Consider the following 17,995-nt stretch of genomic DNA (forward strand, 5'->3'; position numbering starts at 1 on the left):
CCGAATTTGAATGTGTCAGTTACATAGGAAATGCCGTGTTTCCACCACCGGTTGTGTTTGATCCGCAGGCCACCTCTACTATTGACCGGCATCGGAATTTCCATTACATAAGACTACGCTGCAGCTGGACTGTGGATATTGAATTCCACTTCTCTTTACAGGCTTTCCACAGGCAGCAGATAGTGCGGACTCGACGATGGGATAGGCGTCGCTTGAGAAATCCGAAAACTAAAAAGTTCCTTGGAATGACATCTGTACTCTTGACAGGGATGTCAGAGAGGGGAACTGCCGAAATTCCAGTTTCCTGTTCCAAACGGCGATAAAATTGGCATGAACTTTACTATCGTCTGTGAGGTAAATCTATGCCCCATCAAGGGTAACAACACACTTCCAGCGATCACCTGCGAGATAACATTCATACAGCTCTTACAGTTTCTTTTTCGCTCAGCCACATAACACGGTTTCAGAGCGTGTACGTTCCTCTTGTGAACAACTGTGAGGCATAAATCCTGTGAATGGTTTGACTGATTGTCGCCTGCGATGTGCGGCACTTGTTGGCCATTGCACGCTGTATATGAGAATTTTCGGAGATCGCCATACGCTGATCCACACGAAATAGCGACGGAGCTGTCTTCACCCGAAGTCGGTTTCTAGCTGCTCCGTCAGTGTGGTGGACCCAGGACTTTGTGCCGCATATTTCCGTATAATACGTAATTTACAAATTTCTATGATGTGCGACGCCGTGAACTTAATGTCGGAAAGGACCACAATGAACTCCACTCAAAATCTGATCCCGGCGAAATTAAAATACCGCTAATTTTACAGTAATTATGTGATATCTTCAAATAGATAAAAGATAATCGAAATATGGAACAAGAGCGCCCTAGACAATATTATTTTGCGTGAGGTACCGTTATCACAAGTCACCTAGAGGCTTTCCGTTTTCAGCTGTTTAGTTAGAATCGCGAAAATAAATGCCGATTTTCAAAATGGCTCGAAATCGAAAGCAGATAAATGAGTCGTGATAACGGTTTCTCATGTAAAATAACATTGTCTAGGGCGCTCTTGTTCCACATTTCGATTATCTTCTATCTATTTGAAGATATCACATAACTACTGTAAAATTAGTGGTATTTTAATTTAGCCGGGATGAAGACTCTTTAAGTTTCGGCGACACCAGACCACGCTCGACCACACACAGCGTGCACGCTCCGAATCTACTGCGTGACTAACGAGATATTGTTGTTTTCTCTCGTGGCAATCTCACAGCGATAGTTTGTGCGTGCAAGTTAAGTTGTACATTGACTTCAGCTCAATATAAATGAATCAACCTCTGTATTTAGGGTTGCTGAATATTTTGGAAAGGTATGGTATTTAAACTGAATCTAAAAAGAGAAATATGATACTGACAACCCATATTGTTTCCATTTCATATGTTTAGGAAGGAGAAAGTTAAAACCAGTGAATTAAAAGGAGGAAGTACAGACGGTAGGAGACGTAACTTTAACTTTTTGTTTATTGAAGTCTAGCGTCTCTTTTCAGCATTGAGACTATATCAAACGTCCGAATCACCGAAATGCGTTCAATCCTCGCACATCTGAAATCAAACTCGGGATTCCATGCACAAAAGCACGCACTGAGCTAGCAATAGATCAGGAGAAAGCACATTTACTTTAGGACGTCATAAGCACAACAGCTATAAACATACAGTTCCTATGCAGTAATCATCTTACATTGCCTAGAAACTTGATAAGTATTTACGTGCTTTGTGAATAGCGATGGTATATAGAAGAAGACCTAGTTTAAAGTGAAATCTCAACCACTATGATTCGTTAATGCTCGCCTACCCACAGTTGAACATGGGACTTCGTTCACAAAATGCATAAGAGCTCGCCACTACGAAAATAAGCTAATAAAACAAAGAAAAAACTGTTACAGTTTTACTAAGATGTTTGCATGAGGAAATTTGCTTGGTGACCCACTAGCGAGCGCAGAAGCCTGAGAGACATAGGGTAGAGTGAAGTAGCACAGAAAATTAGCGCGCTATTTAAGTCATTTGTATTTACAATACCACTAACTTTTGTTGCGTATGTGATACTTAACACTTTATTTCACTCTTTCTCTATGCATCTACTGTGCTATTTCTTGTATTCTTTTCCCACGGTACCACGCTAAACCATCAATTATCGATCGTGTTGTCCCTAGCGTTGTATATTCATCACAATTATATTTTAGGCTATCTTGTGTAACACTGTTCCAACACAAACTATTTAAAAGGCATTTCTTTCTCAATTCTAAACATAATATGCTTCAAAGTATGGCCTGGAATTCTATTCCTTCCTAACAATTTTGCTTTTCTAATTCATGGAAGTTTCCAATTTTGTTTTCATTATTCTTAGTATTTGTGCACTTTATAATCATTTTTATGCTACCTACATAATACATACACAGTACAAATCCACTCATAATCTAAGGGTAAAGAAGAGACATAAAACACATTGACTTTCACTTTGCTTAATCTGCACAATGCTTTCTTAATTCGGAATTCCACCGTATTCGGAATTAATCTTTCTTCCTGACTTTTTCACTACTACTTACTTCATAAGTATTTCGCATGTATAAACTACATCCTATCCATTGCTGTTTGGTAACATACGTTACCTGCAAATTAACTTAGATGCAAAACTTGAAATTCGCAGTCATATTTATAATCGTGACCTCTCTTTCCTTGTGATGTGATTGATTTTGATCCATAAAATTTCCACTTTCCTGCTAGTCTGACATTAACTAATTTCAAAATACATTTACAAGTTTTTATATTTGCAGTAAGTATAATTATAAACACAAAGTTAAGAAGACAGCCCCTGGTTCGATCCTAGCTCGCAGCAATTTGATTTTGCGGTGGAAAAATATTATTAATCTCTCCCGTTTCCTCCTACTGTCTGTATTTCACTATCATCATCATCGTCTTCCTTAACCTCGAAGTAATAATCGTTGAATCTATCTATTAAAATGCTACAATAACAATTAAGAGCGACTGAGCTCCAACCTGTAACTTAGCTTTCAAAACTTTGATTTACGGTTATTTGTAATTTCACGTTTATAACAAAGACAAATATTTTTAAAAAGGTGTACTTTACATAAATTACTGAGAGATCTTATTCACAAAGTTTATCCTTTTAAATTATTGTTCATAGCCTTTGCATTTTAATAAGCCTTTTCCGAAATAAATGCAAATGAATTGTGCTGCCATCTCTGGAGTTTTTTAAACTATACGTTTGTGGCAAATCCTTTCAACAGTGAGATCTCGGAAACTACAGGTTCTAGAAAGATGACGTTTTCACTGATCGATTGCAAATTTTGCGTAGATTGTCCAGTTCTAACTCAATATTTGAAAAAAAGGACCATTATTTATTACATTTTTACGGGTACAATGGAAGTCTTGAAATTAAAAAAAAAAAAAAACTAAAGCATCATATCCTACCTATTATACATTCCAACACCATATAATTGTATATAGGGGCTGCATATCTCTTAGGTGTTTGTTTCATGGCCAAATTATAATGAAAAACGAAGGATAACCATTTCTACAGTCTAAGTTGAATCTTTATTGTTTGGAGTGTTTTGCCCAATGAACACCATATATCACTGACATTATAATTGATTGTGTGTGTAATATATTAGCTTATTTTAAAATGTATAAAACGATAATCATGCTTGTTGTTCTGTATGGTTGCGAAATATGGTCTCCTACTCGGAACGAAGAACATAGATTGAAAGTATTTGAGAACAAGATCCTGAGACGAATATTCGGACCCAACAGGAACGGGAATGGGGGATGGCGGAAACTTCATAACGAGAAACTGCATAATTTATACGGTTTATCGAACATTGTTAGGGTCATCAAATCTAGGAGGCTTAAAAGTGGGCAGGTCATGTAGCCAGAATGGAAGAAAGTAGGAACGCTTTCAAAATCTTAACTGGAAGACCAGCCAGAAAACGACCATTAGGAAGACGTAGGCGCAGATGGGAGGACAATATTAAGATGAATCTCGCAGAAATAGGAATACAAAGTAGAAATTGGATCAAATTGGCTAAGGATAGAAGTCAATGGAGAGCTTTTGTGAACGCGGCATTGAACCTCCGGGTTCCATAGGCCATAGAGTTACTTAATTTATGCATTTGCTTATTAAATACTACTAGCAAGAAGAAAGAAAACACAGATCATACATGAATTAAAAACTTCAACCGGACGTAGGCTCAAATCTTGCAAACGGTACGAGATACTGAAAAAGTAATCGAAAAGATCTCCCCCTTATGGTATCTCTTGCCGATTTTCAGCAAGACTTCTTTCACTTGTGTCTGCAAAGGGACATGTACAGATGTGAGGAATAACAAGGAAATTCATGCTCATATATGAATAATGCGCTGTGTAAAGAGCCCAGGTTCCGCTAGTATTAAACTAAAAAGTTAAGAAGGCAACGAGGTAGAATAAAGGACCAGGATGTCTACTAAAATTCCAAAATGAAATTTCGTGACTTTTTCGTGACCTTTTCTTTACCAAACCATAAAATGTCCGAACATTCTCAAGAGCGATTTCGGGTGCAAATTAGACCGAATTTTCATGCATGCGATAATAGCTTTGCTTGCGATTCAATAGCGTCTAAAGCTCATCATAAAGACATTTTTGGTGGTGAATTTTGGCATTTTATAGAACAAAATTTTCCAGTCTGTGCTTATATTTGTACAGACCCAGAAGCAAAATTTCTCGACTTTCATGACTGTTTTCTGATTTCGTGACTTTCGTGATCGATAGACACCCTGAGGACTCTCTTATTTCCAAAATTTACAGCTGAAGTATATGAGCGTGTGGCCCCCCTCACTCCCATTCCATTTTAAATTCTCCCAGTTTTCCTTGGCTGAATTGGAATGAGGCCGCATGGATTATACGTCGACGCAAACTTTGTGTTAGTTTTATCCTTTTTATGAGTTGGCAGTGCTGTGAGCAGTAACTTGTATTTCCGGTTGACCGAACAAAAAGGGACATGATGTGGTGATGTTCCAAAAAATAGTGCCGTAGTTTCAAAAGCCATCCTAAGTTGTTTTTATTGATTTCAGAATTTTAAGTATAATATATCAATGGCAAGATTATTTATCACCCGTGATCCATATTTTTGTTAACAATACTGCTTATGGATATTTTTTTTAAAATAATCCTTTGGTGTGATTGGAGTAAGCTAACCGACGCTAGAAGAAGAAGGCGGGAACGGTGTGCGCGAAAATGGATGCAGCAATGAATAGAAGAGGTACTTGGGACAGCATCAAAATCCTAAGTTAATTCACCAATCCTTTGGGAAATCGCATCAATATAAGTCGAAGTGAACTGCAGAAATTGTGTTATTCTATATTTCAAGTAAGTTTCAGTGAAGTTCTACGAAAATAATACAAAATGCCTCAAAACAGCTCCAACTAAGTACGAGCACACCTTTTTAGTTTTGTGACAGCGTTGTTGTTCAGCTCTAAACAACAAATCTAATGTTGAATTTCACTCATGTTATGGTAAAGGAACATAGGTAAAACAAGAGATCAATATATTTTGTAAATTGTCAATCAGTGGAAACATAAGCCAGTACATTGCCAACTACGCAGCTGAATGATGAGAATAGAAACTATGTTGGAAAACAGGACATCCCTTCGAAGAAAAATGGAAAGAAGATTCTAGAAAACTGCCCTCCAATACATCTATTGGCCTCCCCCTTCCTTTTTCAAAATCTCCAAAGCCCCAGTGCGTGTGTGAATTGGTGATTTGTTAAGCAATTTGCCGGCTTCGTCGTTATAGTTCAAAAATTCAAATTCAAGTGTTCAAAACACCTTTTTTTATTTTATTTTATTTTTCTAATAAAATTCATGGGCTTGTATTCAATATGGTAAATGACAAATGAAAATCCTAAAATATAAAAATCACAGAGGTATCAAACTAAAACGTTGAAGTAAGTATGTATGTTGTATGTATAATATTTGTGTTTAAGTAAATCAATATCATACATGCATTATGTTTCAGTTGCTCCATACCAGTTTCTCACGCAAATCACTACTGGAACGGTAAGAATATTTGGTTGGTGTAGAAATTGTACGGATGTGCATCGGGCGTGTCACTGAGCGTGGGTACGCGCATAAACTGATTTGGATCGAACCCATCTTAATTAATGACTACATGCAATTCATCCCACAATCTCTAACCACTACTGCACAAAAGAGAATTTTATACTCCGTTCCATCATTCACATTCATTACAAATGGGAATTCTCAGTGTCTAAATGAAATAATTATACTTAGTGAAATCATAATTCAGTCGTACCGATCAAGACACGAGCCCCACAGGTCGTAAGTATACCTGCCCCGAACTGGAACCGAACCCAACACAATCCAATTGTGTTACAAAAATGGCTAGCCCGAACAGGAACCGAACCAATTGTGTTATAAGAATGGCGCTCCGAAACAGGAACAGAACTCCTTCACCGTACATGTAAAAAGTGGTGATTTATGTGCAGAAACGTAAAGGTATAAAGTATCTGACTCGTACTTAGAAATTTTCTGTAATTGCAAAAAATGGATGAAAGTAATGTTAAGTTAGTGCTGGATGCACTTAATGCAAATAAAACCGAAATGCAAAATTTACGTGAATCGTTAGAAAATAAAATAGAAAAAGTTGTTGAAGAAACTAATAACGTACGTGAGTTTTTAGAAAACAAAATTGAAAAAGTTAACGAGTCTTTAGAAAGCAAAATTGCTGAGATCAATGATTCCTTAGAAAACAAGATGTTAGAAATTTCAGAGGCAACAAAACAGCAGATCAACGATAAACTCCAGGCACAAATAGAAGTTGCAAAGAAAGAAATTTGGGGTAAAAGTGAAGAAAAAGGGGTCCAAGAAAAAATTGAATCAATTGAAGCTCCAATTGAAAAGGCTAGTTGTGCAGATGTAGAACAAGGGTGCCAAAGGGTAGTAAATGAATCAGTTTTTGTTAGCGCTTGCAATGGTAAAGAAACAAGTAGTCAGCCAGTGTCATACAAATGTAAAGGTTTAGTTAGCCAAACTGTTACGTCATGTAGGCCTAGTGTTCGTTCGAAGTTTAAACAGAAAGTAAATGCGTTGAACAGAAAATATTTGTCATGTTACGGAGGAAAGTGCACTGATAGGTTTTGTACGTGTAATTGTACTAATGTAGTAATATTAATGAATGGAGGCAAGAGAATGCGCTCTTTACTCATTAGTCATATGTTGAATTTAATGGAGCTAGGATGCGTCCAAAGCACGTCACAAACAGATAAGTTTGCATGTATTCCAAGTAATGACATATGTTCGTACTTCGTGAACATAGTTAGGGTTCAGATTGACAAGAAGGAAAACGGTGGTAACAATTCTCACTTGGTTGTGATAAATGTGTATGTTGCAAGTTTCAAGCGCATAAGGTTTTATTGTTTTCTATGCACCCAAATATGTGTAATGAATGATGAAATCAGTTCAGGCACTAGTAGCATCAAAGAGAATAATGTTAGTGAAATATCATGGCACAAACAAGTTGAAAGTTGTCAAAATGGTTTTAGTAAGCTGCAGTACATATTGAGTAAATCCGTTAGAAAGTACAAATATTGGTCAAAGCGTGGTAAGCATACGCACGGTAAGAAACAAAAGTTGAGGAAACTGAAACGAAAAATAAAAGGGATGCACAAAATATTGCGATCTTTTGAAAGAATGTCAAAGTTTGTCCGTAGGAATTTTAAGAAAACCCAATGTAAGCACAAAGGCAATTGTATGGTGGTAAGTAGTAATGAAAAAAGCAATGTAGTCACTCCAGAAAAAGCACAATCAGAAAATGTAAGTGAAAAGCAAAATGAAAAGTTGAAACCTAGTAAGCGTTGTAAGTTGTTCAAAAGGTTAAAAGTCAATGCAAAAGGAAACGATATGCAGGAATTAGTCGTTAAAAATTATGATGCTGTCCGTGAAAAATGTAGAAATCAGGTGAGAAAACCGTGTTATAGCCAAGCGTCGAAAATTCAAGACAAACGTGAGAAAAGGGCAAAAGTTAGGTTAGTCAGACGAACTTGTGCTAGGTGGCACGAGCATTCAGTAACAGCACATACGCGTAATCACACAGGGAAAATGAAAAACCGGGTTGATCATAAAAGCAAATTCAATGCTTCATACATAATCAGGCAGAAAAGTTCACGCAACAAAATTTTGAACGAAAATAAGTGCAGTAAACATAATTACAATATATGTGGAAATTGCATGTTAGTGAAGCAATGTGGTAAGTCGAAAGTCAAAATTTCTGCCAATATACGATTTGTTGTTGCTTTTGACAATGAAAAATCACACGCGTATGAAAAATCAATAAGTATTAAAGTAAATATTTGTTGCAGAAAACACACAGGCAATTACGAAGACATGTTTATTAAACGTTTTGGAATAAAATTCAAAATTCTTGTTGTACTTGAAAAACCAAGAGTAGGAATTGGATAAAAACATGCTTGCGAGAAAACTGGATGGTGTACATTTTGGAAATTTGACCGTAGCAATGTTTAAGATTTTTGAATATTACAAAAAAAAAAAAAATGAATGCAAGATTAAATATTTTGTTGTTAGAATGTAAAGAAATTAGAAATTGAGAAGATTGGTAAATTGTTAGATCCTTTAACTGGTAAATCAATTGGTTCACATTCAGTGGATAGACTTAAGGTGTGGAAACCTACGAAACAAACTCGTAAAATCTGGTTAGATTTAGCAATAAAACATAGTTCTGAGAAATACCATGATGTAATTTCAAACGAACTTAAAAATTCAGATCTAGAAAGCAGTGTTGAAACTGTTCTTTGCAATGCATTAACTACAACACCAGTATGTTTATCTCAAAGTGTTCAATCCAGAAGTAATAACCAACGAATACATAAAATATTGGAGAAATTGCTAGATATTGATAAGTATTTGAATTTTCTGTACTGTAAAAATTTATGCTCATCTGATGTATTGGAATTTGCGTTAGTAAATCTACAGAATCCTTATGTGGCACTAAATGAACAAGTGCAAGGAATGTAAAAAAAAAAAAAAAAAAAAAAGTCGTTTCATATGATATATGCAGGCATCTGTGACCCGCTATGCGACTTCCAGATGGCCGTTGATATTTCTTTTCCAAAGCAATGGAAAAACCAGCAAAGAAATATGCCAAGTCATGGAGATGAGGTCCACCCCCCCCCCTCTTATATATGTATTGGGTAATGTAACATGTTTTTAACGCTCGGAGTAAGCTATTTTGGTAAATCCCATTCTTTATTATTTTAAGTTTTTAACCTTGTATTCTTTAATTCGGCCTCATCTCGGGGAGGTAGAACAAATAATTCATTGTGGGTAGATTCCTTCGAAATTTAGCCAGGCAGATCCCGTCGAGTGATCAGAGAGAGTCATAACTAAATTATTACGTTGTAAAAATTTAGCTGTGAATCTTTAAGGCGCCGATAATTTTTATTAAATCTCGACAAAACGTATATTACTCAATATTGTGTGAAATAAAGTTTTTAATATGTAATATGTTTTAAATATTTGTTTACGAATGAAAGATTTCATTTCATATATTCGTGTTATTGTATTATTGTATTATGTTTAAAGTTAATTAACTAATTAATAGTGCTGTTTAAATGTTGTATTTTAAAGGTTTGAAGAATGGAAATATTACATTATTAGGAGTTATTCTGAGAATTAGTTATAAGGAAGCATATATTGATGAAAAGGTTATTTTTGCATTTCATGTGTCATTTTTCTCAAAATATTGAAAATTTTATGTCTTCAGTATGATAATTATCTTTAGTGTAAGATGTTAAAACACGAGTCAGATACTTACAAAAAAAAAAAAAAATTGAAAATTTTATGATTTAAGTAATAGTGTAAGAAATATATTGGTTTGATGTTAATAAATAAAATATGAATAAGATATAATATAAAATGAAACTGTGATAGATAATCAATATTACTCGACTTATATTGAAATATTGTCTTATAAAAACAAATGTAATCTTATATTTACACACACACACAAAAAAAAAGAAAAGCCCATTTAAAGTATATAGCTCATGAAATAAAAGCCCATCTACGTTTGTGTAAAATGTTAGTGAACTATAATGGATCAATATTAATAACGGAAGAAAGAAGAGGAATAATAACCGGAAAAATAACTCTAAGAAAAGGAAACCCAAGGTCCCAGGGTTCTGATAATCTTCAAAGAAGATCATCGTCCATGTCGCACGCCATTTATGAGCGTGTGGCCCCCCTCACTCCCATTCCATTTTAAATTCTCCCAGTTTTCCTTGGCTGAATTGGAATGAGGCCGCATGGATTATACGTCGACGCAAACTTTGTGTTAGTTTTATCCTTTTTATGAGTTGGCAGTGCTGTGAGCAGTAACTTGTATTTCCGGTTGACCGAACAAAAAGGGACATGATGTGGTGATGTTCCAAAAAATAGTGCCGTAGTTTCAAAAGCCATCCTAAGTTGTTTTTATTGATTTCAGAATTTTAAGTATAATATATCAATGGCAAGATTATTTATCACCCGTGATCCATATTTTTGTTAACAATACTGCTTATGGATATTTTTTTTAAAATAATCCTTTGGTGTGATTGGAGTAAGCTAACCGACGCTAGAAGAAGAAGGCGGGAACGGTGTGCGCGAAAATGGATGCAGCAATGAATAGAAGAGGTACTTGGGACAGCATCAAAATCCTAAGTTAATTCACCAATCCTTTGGGAAATCGCATCAATATAAGTCGAAGTGAACTGCAGAAATTGTGTTATTCTATATTTCAAGTAAGTTTCAGTGAAGTTCTACGAAAATAATACAAAATGCCTCAAAACAGCTCCAACTAAGTACGAGCACACCTTTTTAGTTTTGTGACAGCGTTGTTGTTCAGCTCTAAACAACAAATCTAATGTTGAATTTCACTCATGTTATGGTAAAGGAACATAGGTAAAACAAGAGATCAATATATTTTGTAAATTGTCAATCAGTGGAAACATAAGCCAGTACATTGCCAACTACGCAGCTGAATGATGAGAATAGAAACTATGTTGGAAAACAGGACATCCCTTCGAAGAAAAATGGAAAGAAGATTCTAGAAAACTGCCCTCCAATACATCTATTGGCCTCCCCCTTCCTTTTTCAAAATCTCCAAAGCCCCAGTGCGTGTGTGAATTGGTGATTTGTTAAGCAATTTGCCGGCTTCGTCGTTATAGTTCAAAAATTCAAATTCAAGTGTTCAAAACACCTTTTTTTATTTTATTTTATTTTTCTAATAAAATTCATGGGCTTGTATTCAATATGGTAAATGACAAATGAAAATCCTAAAATATAAAAATCACAGAGGTATCAAACTAAAACGTTGAAGTAAGTATGTATGTTGTATGTATAATATTTGTGTTTAAGTAAATCAATATCATACATGCATTATGTTTCAGTTGCTCCATACCAGTTTCTCACGCAAATCACTACTGGAACGGTAAGAATATTTGGTTGGTGTAGAAATTGTACGGATGTGCATCGGGCGTGTCACTGAGCGTGGGTACGCGCATAAACTGATTTGGATCGAACCCATCTTAATTAATGACTACATGCAATTCATCCCACAATCTCTAACCACTACTGCACAAAAGAGAATTTTATACTCCGTTCCATCATTCACATTCATTACAAATGGGAATTCTCAGTGTCTAAATGAAATAATTATACTTAGTGAAATCATAATTCAGTCGTACCGATCAAGACACGAGCCCCACAGGTCGTAAGTATACCTGCCCCGAACTGGAACCGAACCCAACACAATCCAATTGTGTTATAAGTATTACCTCACAAAGAAACTGTATTACGTAAGTAGTTCAGGCGAAAAGTATTAGTAAAGAAATCACACAACAAAATTTAACGTAGTATCCTCCTCAAAATAAAGTGAAATGTGAAGATGTTTTCCTTCTTTCTATTCGATGTTATTATTTAACTTTACATTACATGCTCCAGTTCTTATCCTTACGCAGACACGAAAAATAGCACCTGTTTAGAATGTTTTGGCATAGATAGCATTGTTGCATCTTTAAGATAAGACAGGTACGGTCAATTCAGGCGCGCATCCTTTTTTTTTTCTTTCTTTCTTGGGAGGGGTCGCAAGTCACTATATCTATGTAGAATTGAACGGGTATTATTCTGCACTCGTTAAGACGATAAGTAACTGTAAATTACTTTCAGAAAAAATGATAGAACTAGATTGTTTTTATAAGGGAAAGAGTACAGATGAATTGTAAGATTAAATTATCATGCAACATCAATCATTTTCCTGCTAAACAAGTAGGGCCTACAGTTTTATTGAGAAAGTATACAAATGTATGTTGAATTGGAAAATCTGGACCCCCTTTCCCCAGGGTTGGCTGGTTTAAACCAGCTGTTTTTTTAAAAAAAAAACAATTGGTTTAAAACAAAAAACGTTCATAACAGTTTAAGTGTTCTTAAAATCTTGATGAACACACATTTGTGGTTATCACGTTTCATTTCCGTATATAATTGTATTGTATTTAGACCTAAATTCCCCATTCATTACTCAAAGGGATTATACTACAAAAGCAACTTCTGTTTTTTTTAATGTTTCTTTTCTGATTTTTTATAGTTATTATTGTTATCCAACTGCAAAGAAAAATTCTAAATATTGTTTCGTTTTAATCATGTTTGCTATTGATAAAATACATGGAAATGTACTTTTTTGGGGGGAGGGGGTCATACAAACCTCCATGAGGGGCATTTATTGAAATCAAAAATATCTTTGGTATCTCTTTAGGTATAGTGGGTCAGAGCTAAAGTAGACTTAAATAATTCGTATCTTTATTCCTTTTCTTACTCATATGCAAATTAAGTCGTCGTATTTTTTAACTTGGACTAATGAAAGTTGTAGTGAACTAACTTGGACTAACTTAATTCTTTAGTACTCTGCAGTATTTTGAAATTGTCCATAAGTAATTCTGTATAATAGTTTCACTTGGGCAACAGTTTATCTTTTTGTCCTTCTGAAATGACTCTTGGCAATTATATTAACAAGTATGTAAAGATCAATACAACGTATTTTTATCAGGAGTCTTTCGTGAGTGAGTCAGGAGACGTATAGCATTAGTGGCCAAATAGTCCCGGTTTCGAGTTCAAATGGAGGACAATTTCTTTTGGATGTAAGCCGAGAAGTGGTTTGGATTCCGCTTTACGCTTATGTGATCTCTTACAGCATAACCCCATTGTTGCATAATAACACCAAGGCGAAACAAGCTTATTTCTGTCCATATGTGATATAAATACATAGAGCAAATTATTTAAACCAAAGAAACCTGGTTTAAACCAAAAAAAAAACGAGTTTTTTGTTGTTTTTTTCAATAAAAACCATGGTTTTTGCCAATCCTGCCTTCCCCCGTGGAAGCACCACTGGTGCAAGTATATGAAACATCGCTAATCTGTTCTAAGTTATTATTACAAGCTAGAATTGCAATTAATCTGCGTCAGGGTAGCAGCAGACACATTGGCGAAGGCAGTGGCGTAACTAAATGCTTGAGGGCCCTCCCGCAGACAGCGTAAAGTGAGGCCCCTTACTTACGCCCCTGGGCGACGGTAGGTATACATTACACGTAAAGAAAGATTTCTCTGTTACATCTGCGAATACGACGGTTTCTTTTTATAGTTGAAAATATTGCTAATGTAAGTGTTCGCGTAAGCAGTGGCGTACAAAACGGGGACCCGAGCTTTAACCTGATCTTCAGCAAGACAGTACACAAAACTAAACACTTGCTACATTGAAATGTGAATACAAACACCGAGAAAAGATATTGTGAGATTGAACTCCCTCCCGTGTTTACGAAATTTTGAACATATCACCGCACGTAAGGATACCTATTGGAGTACGTTGTCTAAAGTTAACCCGGCGTTGTTGTTTATCTTAAAGTTTACAAGATAAAATATGTAAATCACACAGGAAGAGTCATCTTAAAGGGAGTTATTTATTTATTTATTGGATTAGACACTAACATCATTTTTCAATAGCGAAGTTATCTCAGACATGGACATAAAGCTTAACGTGGAGTCCGAACCGCATAATTTCCCACCAGCAACCAACCCCGCGTCTCTCGCTTCGAGGACGGAAGCACCAAACAAGTAATCTGTGAACGTACAAACAGTGTGAAGTCTAGTTCATTACTATACAATTATAATTCAAAGATAGATTTAAGTGACCATCTAGCGCAGATTGATACGCAATTTCCCTACTTATTTTGCTTTATGCATATAGGCTACCCAGCATCATTAACTCGCCTATCCCTAAAGGTGCACACAACTTCCTCGTACCCTGAACCAGAAAAATTAATAGTATGCAATGACCACTAGCATCAGTTGGTGAGTCATATGTGAGGTAACAGTTCTTTAGACAGTTTACGTCGGACTTCGCCACGAAAAATCTGCTAAAACCAACTATATTTTCCTGCAGTTAACCTACATCAAAGAATACGACGTCACCTGTAATATACGATTGCTGTAGGTACTAAGAGGCAGGTCGCTATTGGGTTCCTATTCCCAATCTCGGCTTCAATATTTTATGTTGTGTATAAACAAATTTGTCATGTAAGGTCTTAACAATACTTACAACATAAATAAAAACATTTGCTTACTACCTGACTTCCCCAAAGAACCTCCATTTCTATATATACAAACAAATTCATTTTTATGATTTTCTGCATATTTTAAAACTAATTTTCTGTATAATTCTTATATTTACCTACTGATTAAAATGCGTAAAGAATATAATGTAACTACTAACCACCTTTCCACTTCCGTGATGCGGATATTCGTACTCATTTGTTTTCCAGTGGTTACAACACACATCGGAAACTGAAACTATCTCTAGAAATAGTTAATTGAGATCTCTGCTAGTTAAAAACAAAACAAAAAATAAATAAAACCTGAAATACATAAATGTTAATGAATTAATTATTAATTTGTTACTGTAGTCTTTTAAAAATAGCCCAAGGACGTTTTTCAGTAACTACTTCCATCAACGGAACTCAAAATCTGCGTTTTAATTTGCGATAATAGTTATTGATCTTCGCATGTTTTGAATTCCATTACACTTCGCAATTTCGAAGAAGGTGGATGAGGAATAATCCAGTAGTGGAACAGAAGTGGCGTGTTATGGAAGTCATAATAGTAAAAAAAGAAAGTTTATCACTTGAAACTAAGGGAAAATAGATTAACTAATGTTATTATTTGTTGTATTAAACAAATTAATATATTCAAGCGTTCTTACAAAAGCTCTTGTCGCGGCTGTAGGTCAAAATGTGAAGAGTGCACTGGAACTATATTTATAATAACAATTTACCTAGTAATTTTTCTTAGTTCTTGGGGCGCTTAAAAAACTATGTGGGAGCAACTAATCTCCGAAAGTATACGTAGAAGAAACACTGCCTATATTAAGAAAGTTTTATCAGTGTGACTCCCATCACGAGCCGTTTCTGGAGAGCATAAAGTACTATGTATTAAGAGCTTCAATTTAGCATGGTCCATGAACGATTTCCATTCTGATTTTTTAACAAGAAAAATGCAATAGTTCAATGTAAAATACTGTCTTTTTTTATTTCACTCCAGTAATCAATCGAGCTGGTTTAACTATGTAAGAAGTTAATTGCGAGAACTTGTAATTACAGGTACTAAAAGCAGTGGTGCCCACCCCCCCCTTATGTCTATGACGCACCCCCCCCCCAATTGTCTATCCGTAGGTGTTCTTCCATGAAAAAATCTTCTTTTCTATTAATTTTACCCCCCCTCATCAAACATATTTATATAGATTTTAACCCCCCCCAAATATTTCAATGACGCAGTTTGCGTCATAGCCCCCCCTTGTGGGCACCCCTGCTAAAAGCTATTGCTGTAATGATATGAAAGAGAAGGGAAATAACAATCATTTAAAATACTTTCCACAAATACGCCATTTTCAGCAATGTTGCGAACTTTTTCTCTGGAACGGTTTGAGATATCGAAGTGCTGTAAACAGCAAAAGATTTGTTCGCCAATTGCTAACCATACGCGTAGCTCAGTGGCGGATCTAGGAGATAAGAACTGAGGGGGCAGTTAGAACCCAGACTATGATAGGTATATCATGAGTTTACTATAAACTTTCAAGAATATATAAATAATAGCTTGAAATATTTTTGTCACTCAAAAAAAAACTGTAGAGGCCTAGGCCCCCGGCCCTTTCCTCGATCCGCCACTGGCGTAGCTAGATATTATACTTATGTAACTATGTTTTCTTGCGAAAACCTATCGAAAATTTTAAATTTTCAAGTCCTTGTAACTTCGCTCCTTTCGAAACAAGTCATACCATGACTATGGTATCCAACGCTAAGGTACTTCCGATGTGCATTGTCCTGTTTATCTCCATAGTATTGTACGTGTGATAGAGGCTGTCGAACTTTGGATGTTTGTGATACTATAGCAACCTTAGCTTGCAACACTGACTAATAAATGATATTAAGTTTCTTTTGACATATTGATTTGAAATATGTAATGATCTGAAGTAGTGCTATTTGTAATAAAAAAAAAAACTTTATATTGGATTGACAACACTGTTTTCTGGGTATTCTGGGTTGCTGGGTTCAGATGTAGAAGAACAACAGATAATATCTACATAACACAACTGATAGAAATATGCAGAGAAAGGAAAGAAGATTTTATTGTAGCGTTTATTGATATTGAAAGGGCGTATGATACAGTCAAGAGAAAGATATTATGGGAAGTAATGGGAAACTTAGGTATCTCAAAGAAATTTATTAAGCTCCTTAAGGAACTATTTAAGGATAACAAATACAGATATGAAATGGGAAACATAAAATCAAAATGGATAGGCAGTAACAAAGGTTTGAAACAAGGATGTTTTCTATCAGCAGTTATATTCCTGTTATATATACACGAAGTGGAAGAAGCATTGACCAAAACAATCAGAGAGATAGAATTAAGACTGCAAGGAAAATAAAAAGTAAGAAAAGTCCCTGGCACTCTATTTGCGGACGATGTAGCTTTGATGAGTAATAATATTGAAGACATTAGGAAATGCTAGAAACAGTAGTTAGGAAAGAAGAAGAAATTGGTTTAAAAATTAGTGAAGAAAAAGCAAGTTCATGGTTTTTAGTGGAGACACAGATGATCAAAATATACAAGCAGGAAACATAATAATAAACAGGACTGAGAAAATAAAATTTTTAGGAATTACACTTGAATAAGGAGAACAATACTTACTTGAAATGAAAAAAAAAAACTGAAACATAAACTACAAAAATAGACAGCAATTATAAAAAAAATAAAGCAATGTGGTCATACAACAGATATGAGGTGTCAAGAACACTTTGGAAACAAGTAGCAGTACTGGCGTTAACATATGCAAATGAAGTAATGACTTTAACGGATAAAACCAGAAATATTTTACAACAAGCACAAATTCAAATAGGAAGGTTTGCCCTAGGAGCAAATAAATTAAGTGCAAATGTAACTATAACAGGAGAGATGGGGTGGAGTGATTTTGAAAAGAAGAGAAGGTATGAGTAAAATAAAATATCTTGGAAGATGGAAGAAACAAAATTAGTAAAAGTTGTGCATGAAGCCACTAAACATATGAGAAAAGGGGAGAGCACAAAATGGTTTAGGAGAGTTATGAAATTAGAAAGAAAATATGATCAAACTACTCGCTAGCACAGAGAAGAGAATTATAAAAATTGAGAAAGAAATCACCGGAAAAAACAATTAATGAAAAAAGCAGAGGAAAAGTAGTATGAAGAAGTAGTCAAAAAGAGCAGTTTGCAAGGAATATACATATATAAAAAGCGTTATGAGAAAATAAATTATATGGACAATGATTTACGGAGCATTTTGCATTTCAAAACCAGGTAAG

The 17,995-nt window shown here is 35.2% G+C and overlaps 1 protein-coding gene across 4 annotated transcripts in view; it reads right to left on the reverse strand.

Moving 5' to 3' along the window:
• LOC145662965 (pre-mRNA-splicing factor SYF2) overlaps nucleotides 1–15,021 on the reverse strand; it is a 32,629-nt gene extending 17,608 nt beyond the window's left edge. The window contains exon 1 of one of the 4 annotated variants that reach the window (XM_081729040.1): nucleotides 14,876–15,021. In XM_081729040.1, the coding sequence (XP_081585166.1) occupies nucleotides 14,876–14,940 (65 nt within the window). In that variant the 5' untranslated portion in view covers nucleotides 14,941–15,021. Of the gene's footprint in view, nucleotides 1–14,833 lie in introns of all 4 variants that reach the window. The other 3 variants (XM_081729042.1, XM_081729039.1, XM_081729043.1) reach the window with 3 other exon arrangements.
• Between the last annotated feature and the right edge of the window lie 2,974 nt (nucleotides 15,022–17,995).

The sequence above is a fragment of the Thermobia domestica genome, chromosome 10, assembly GCF_964235325.1.
Source record: "Thermobia domestica chromosome 10, izTheDome1.hap1.1, whole genome shotgun sequence".
NCBI lineage: Eukaryota > Metazoa > Arthropoda > Insecta > Zygentoma > Lepismatidae > Thermobia > Thermobia domestica.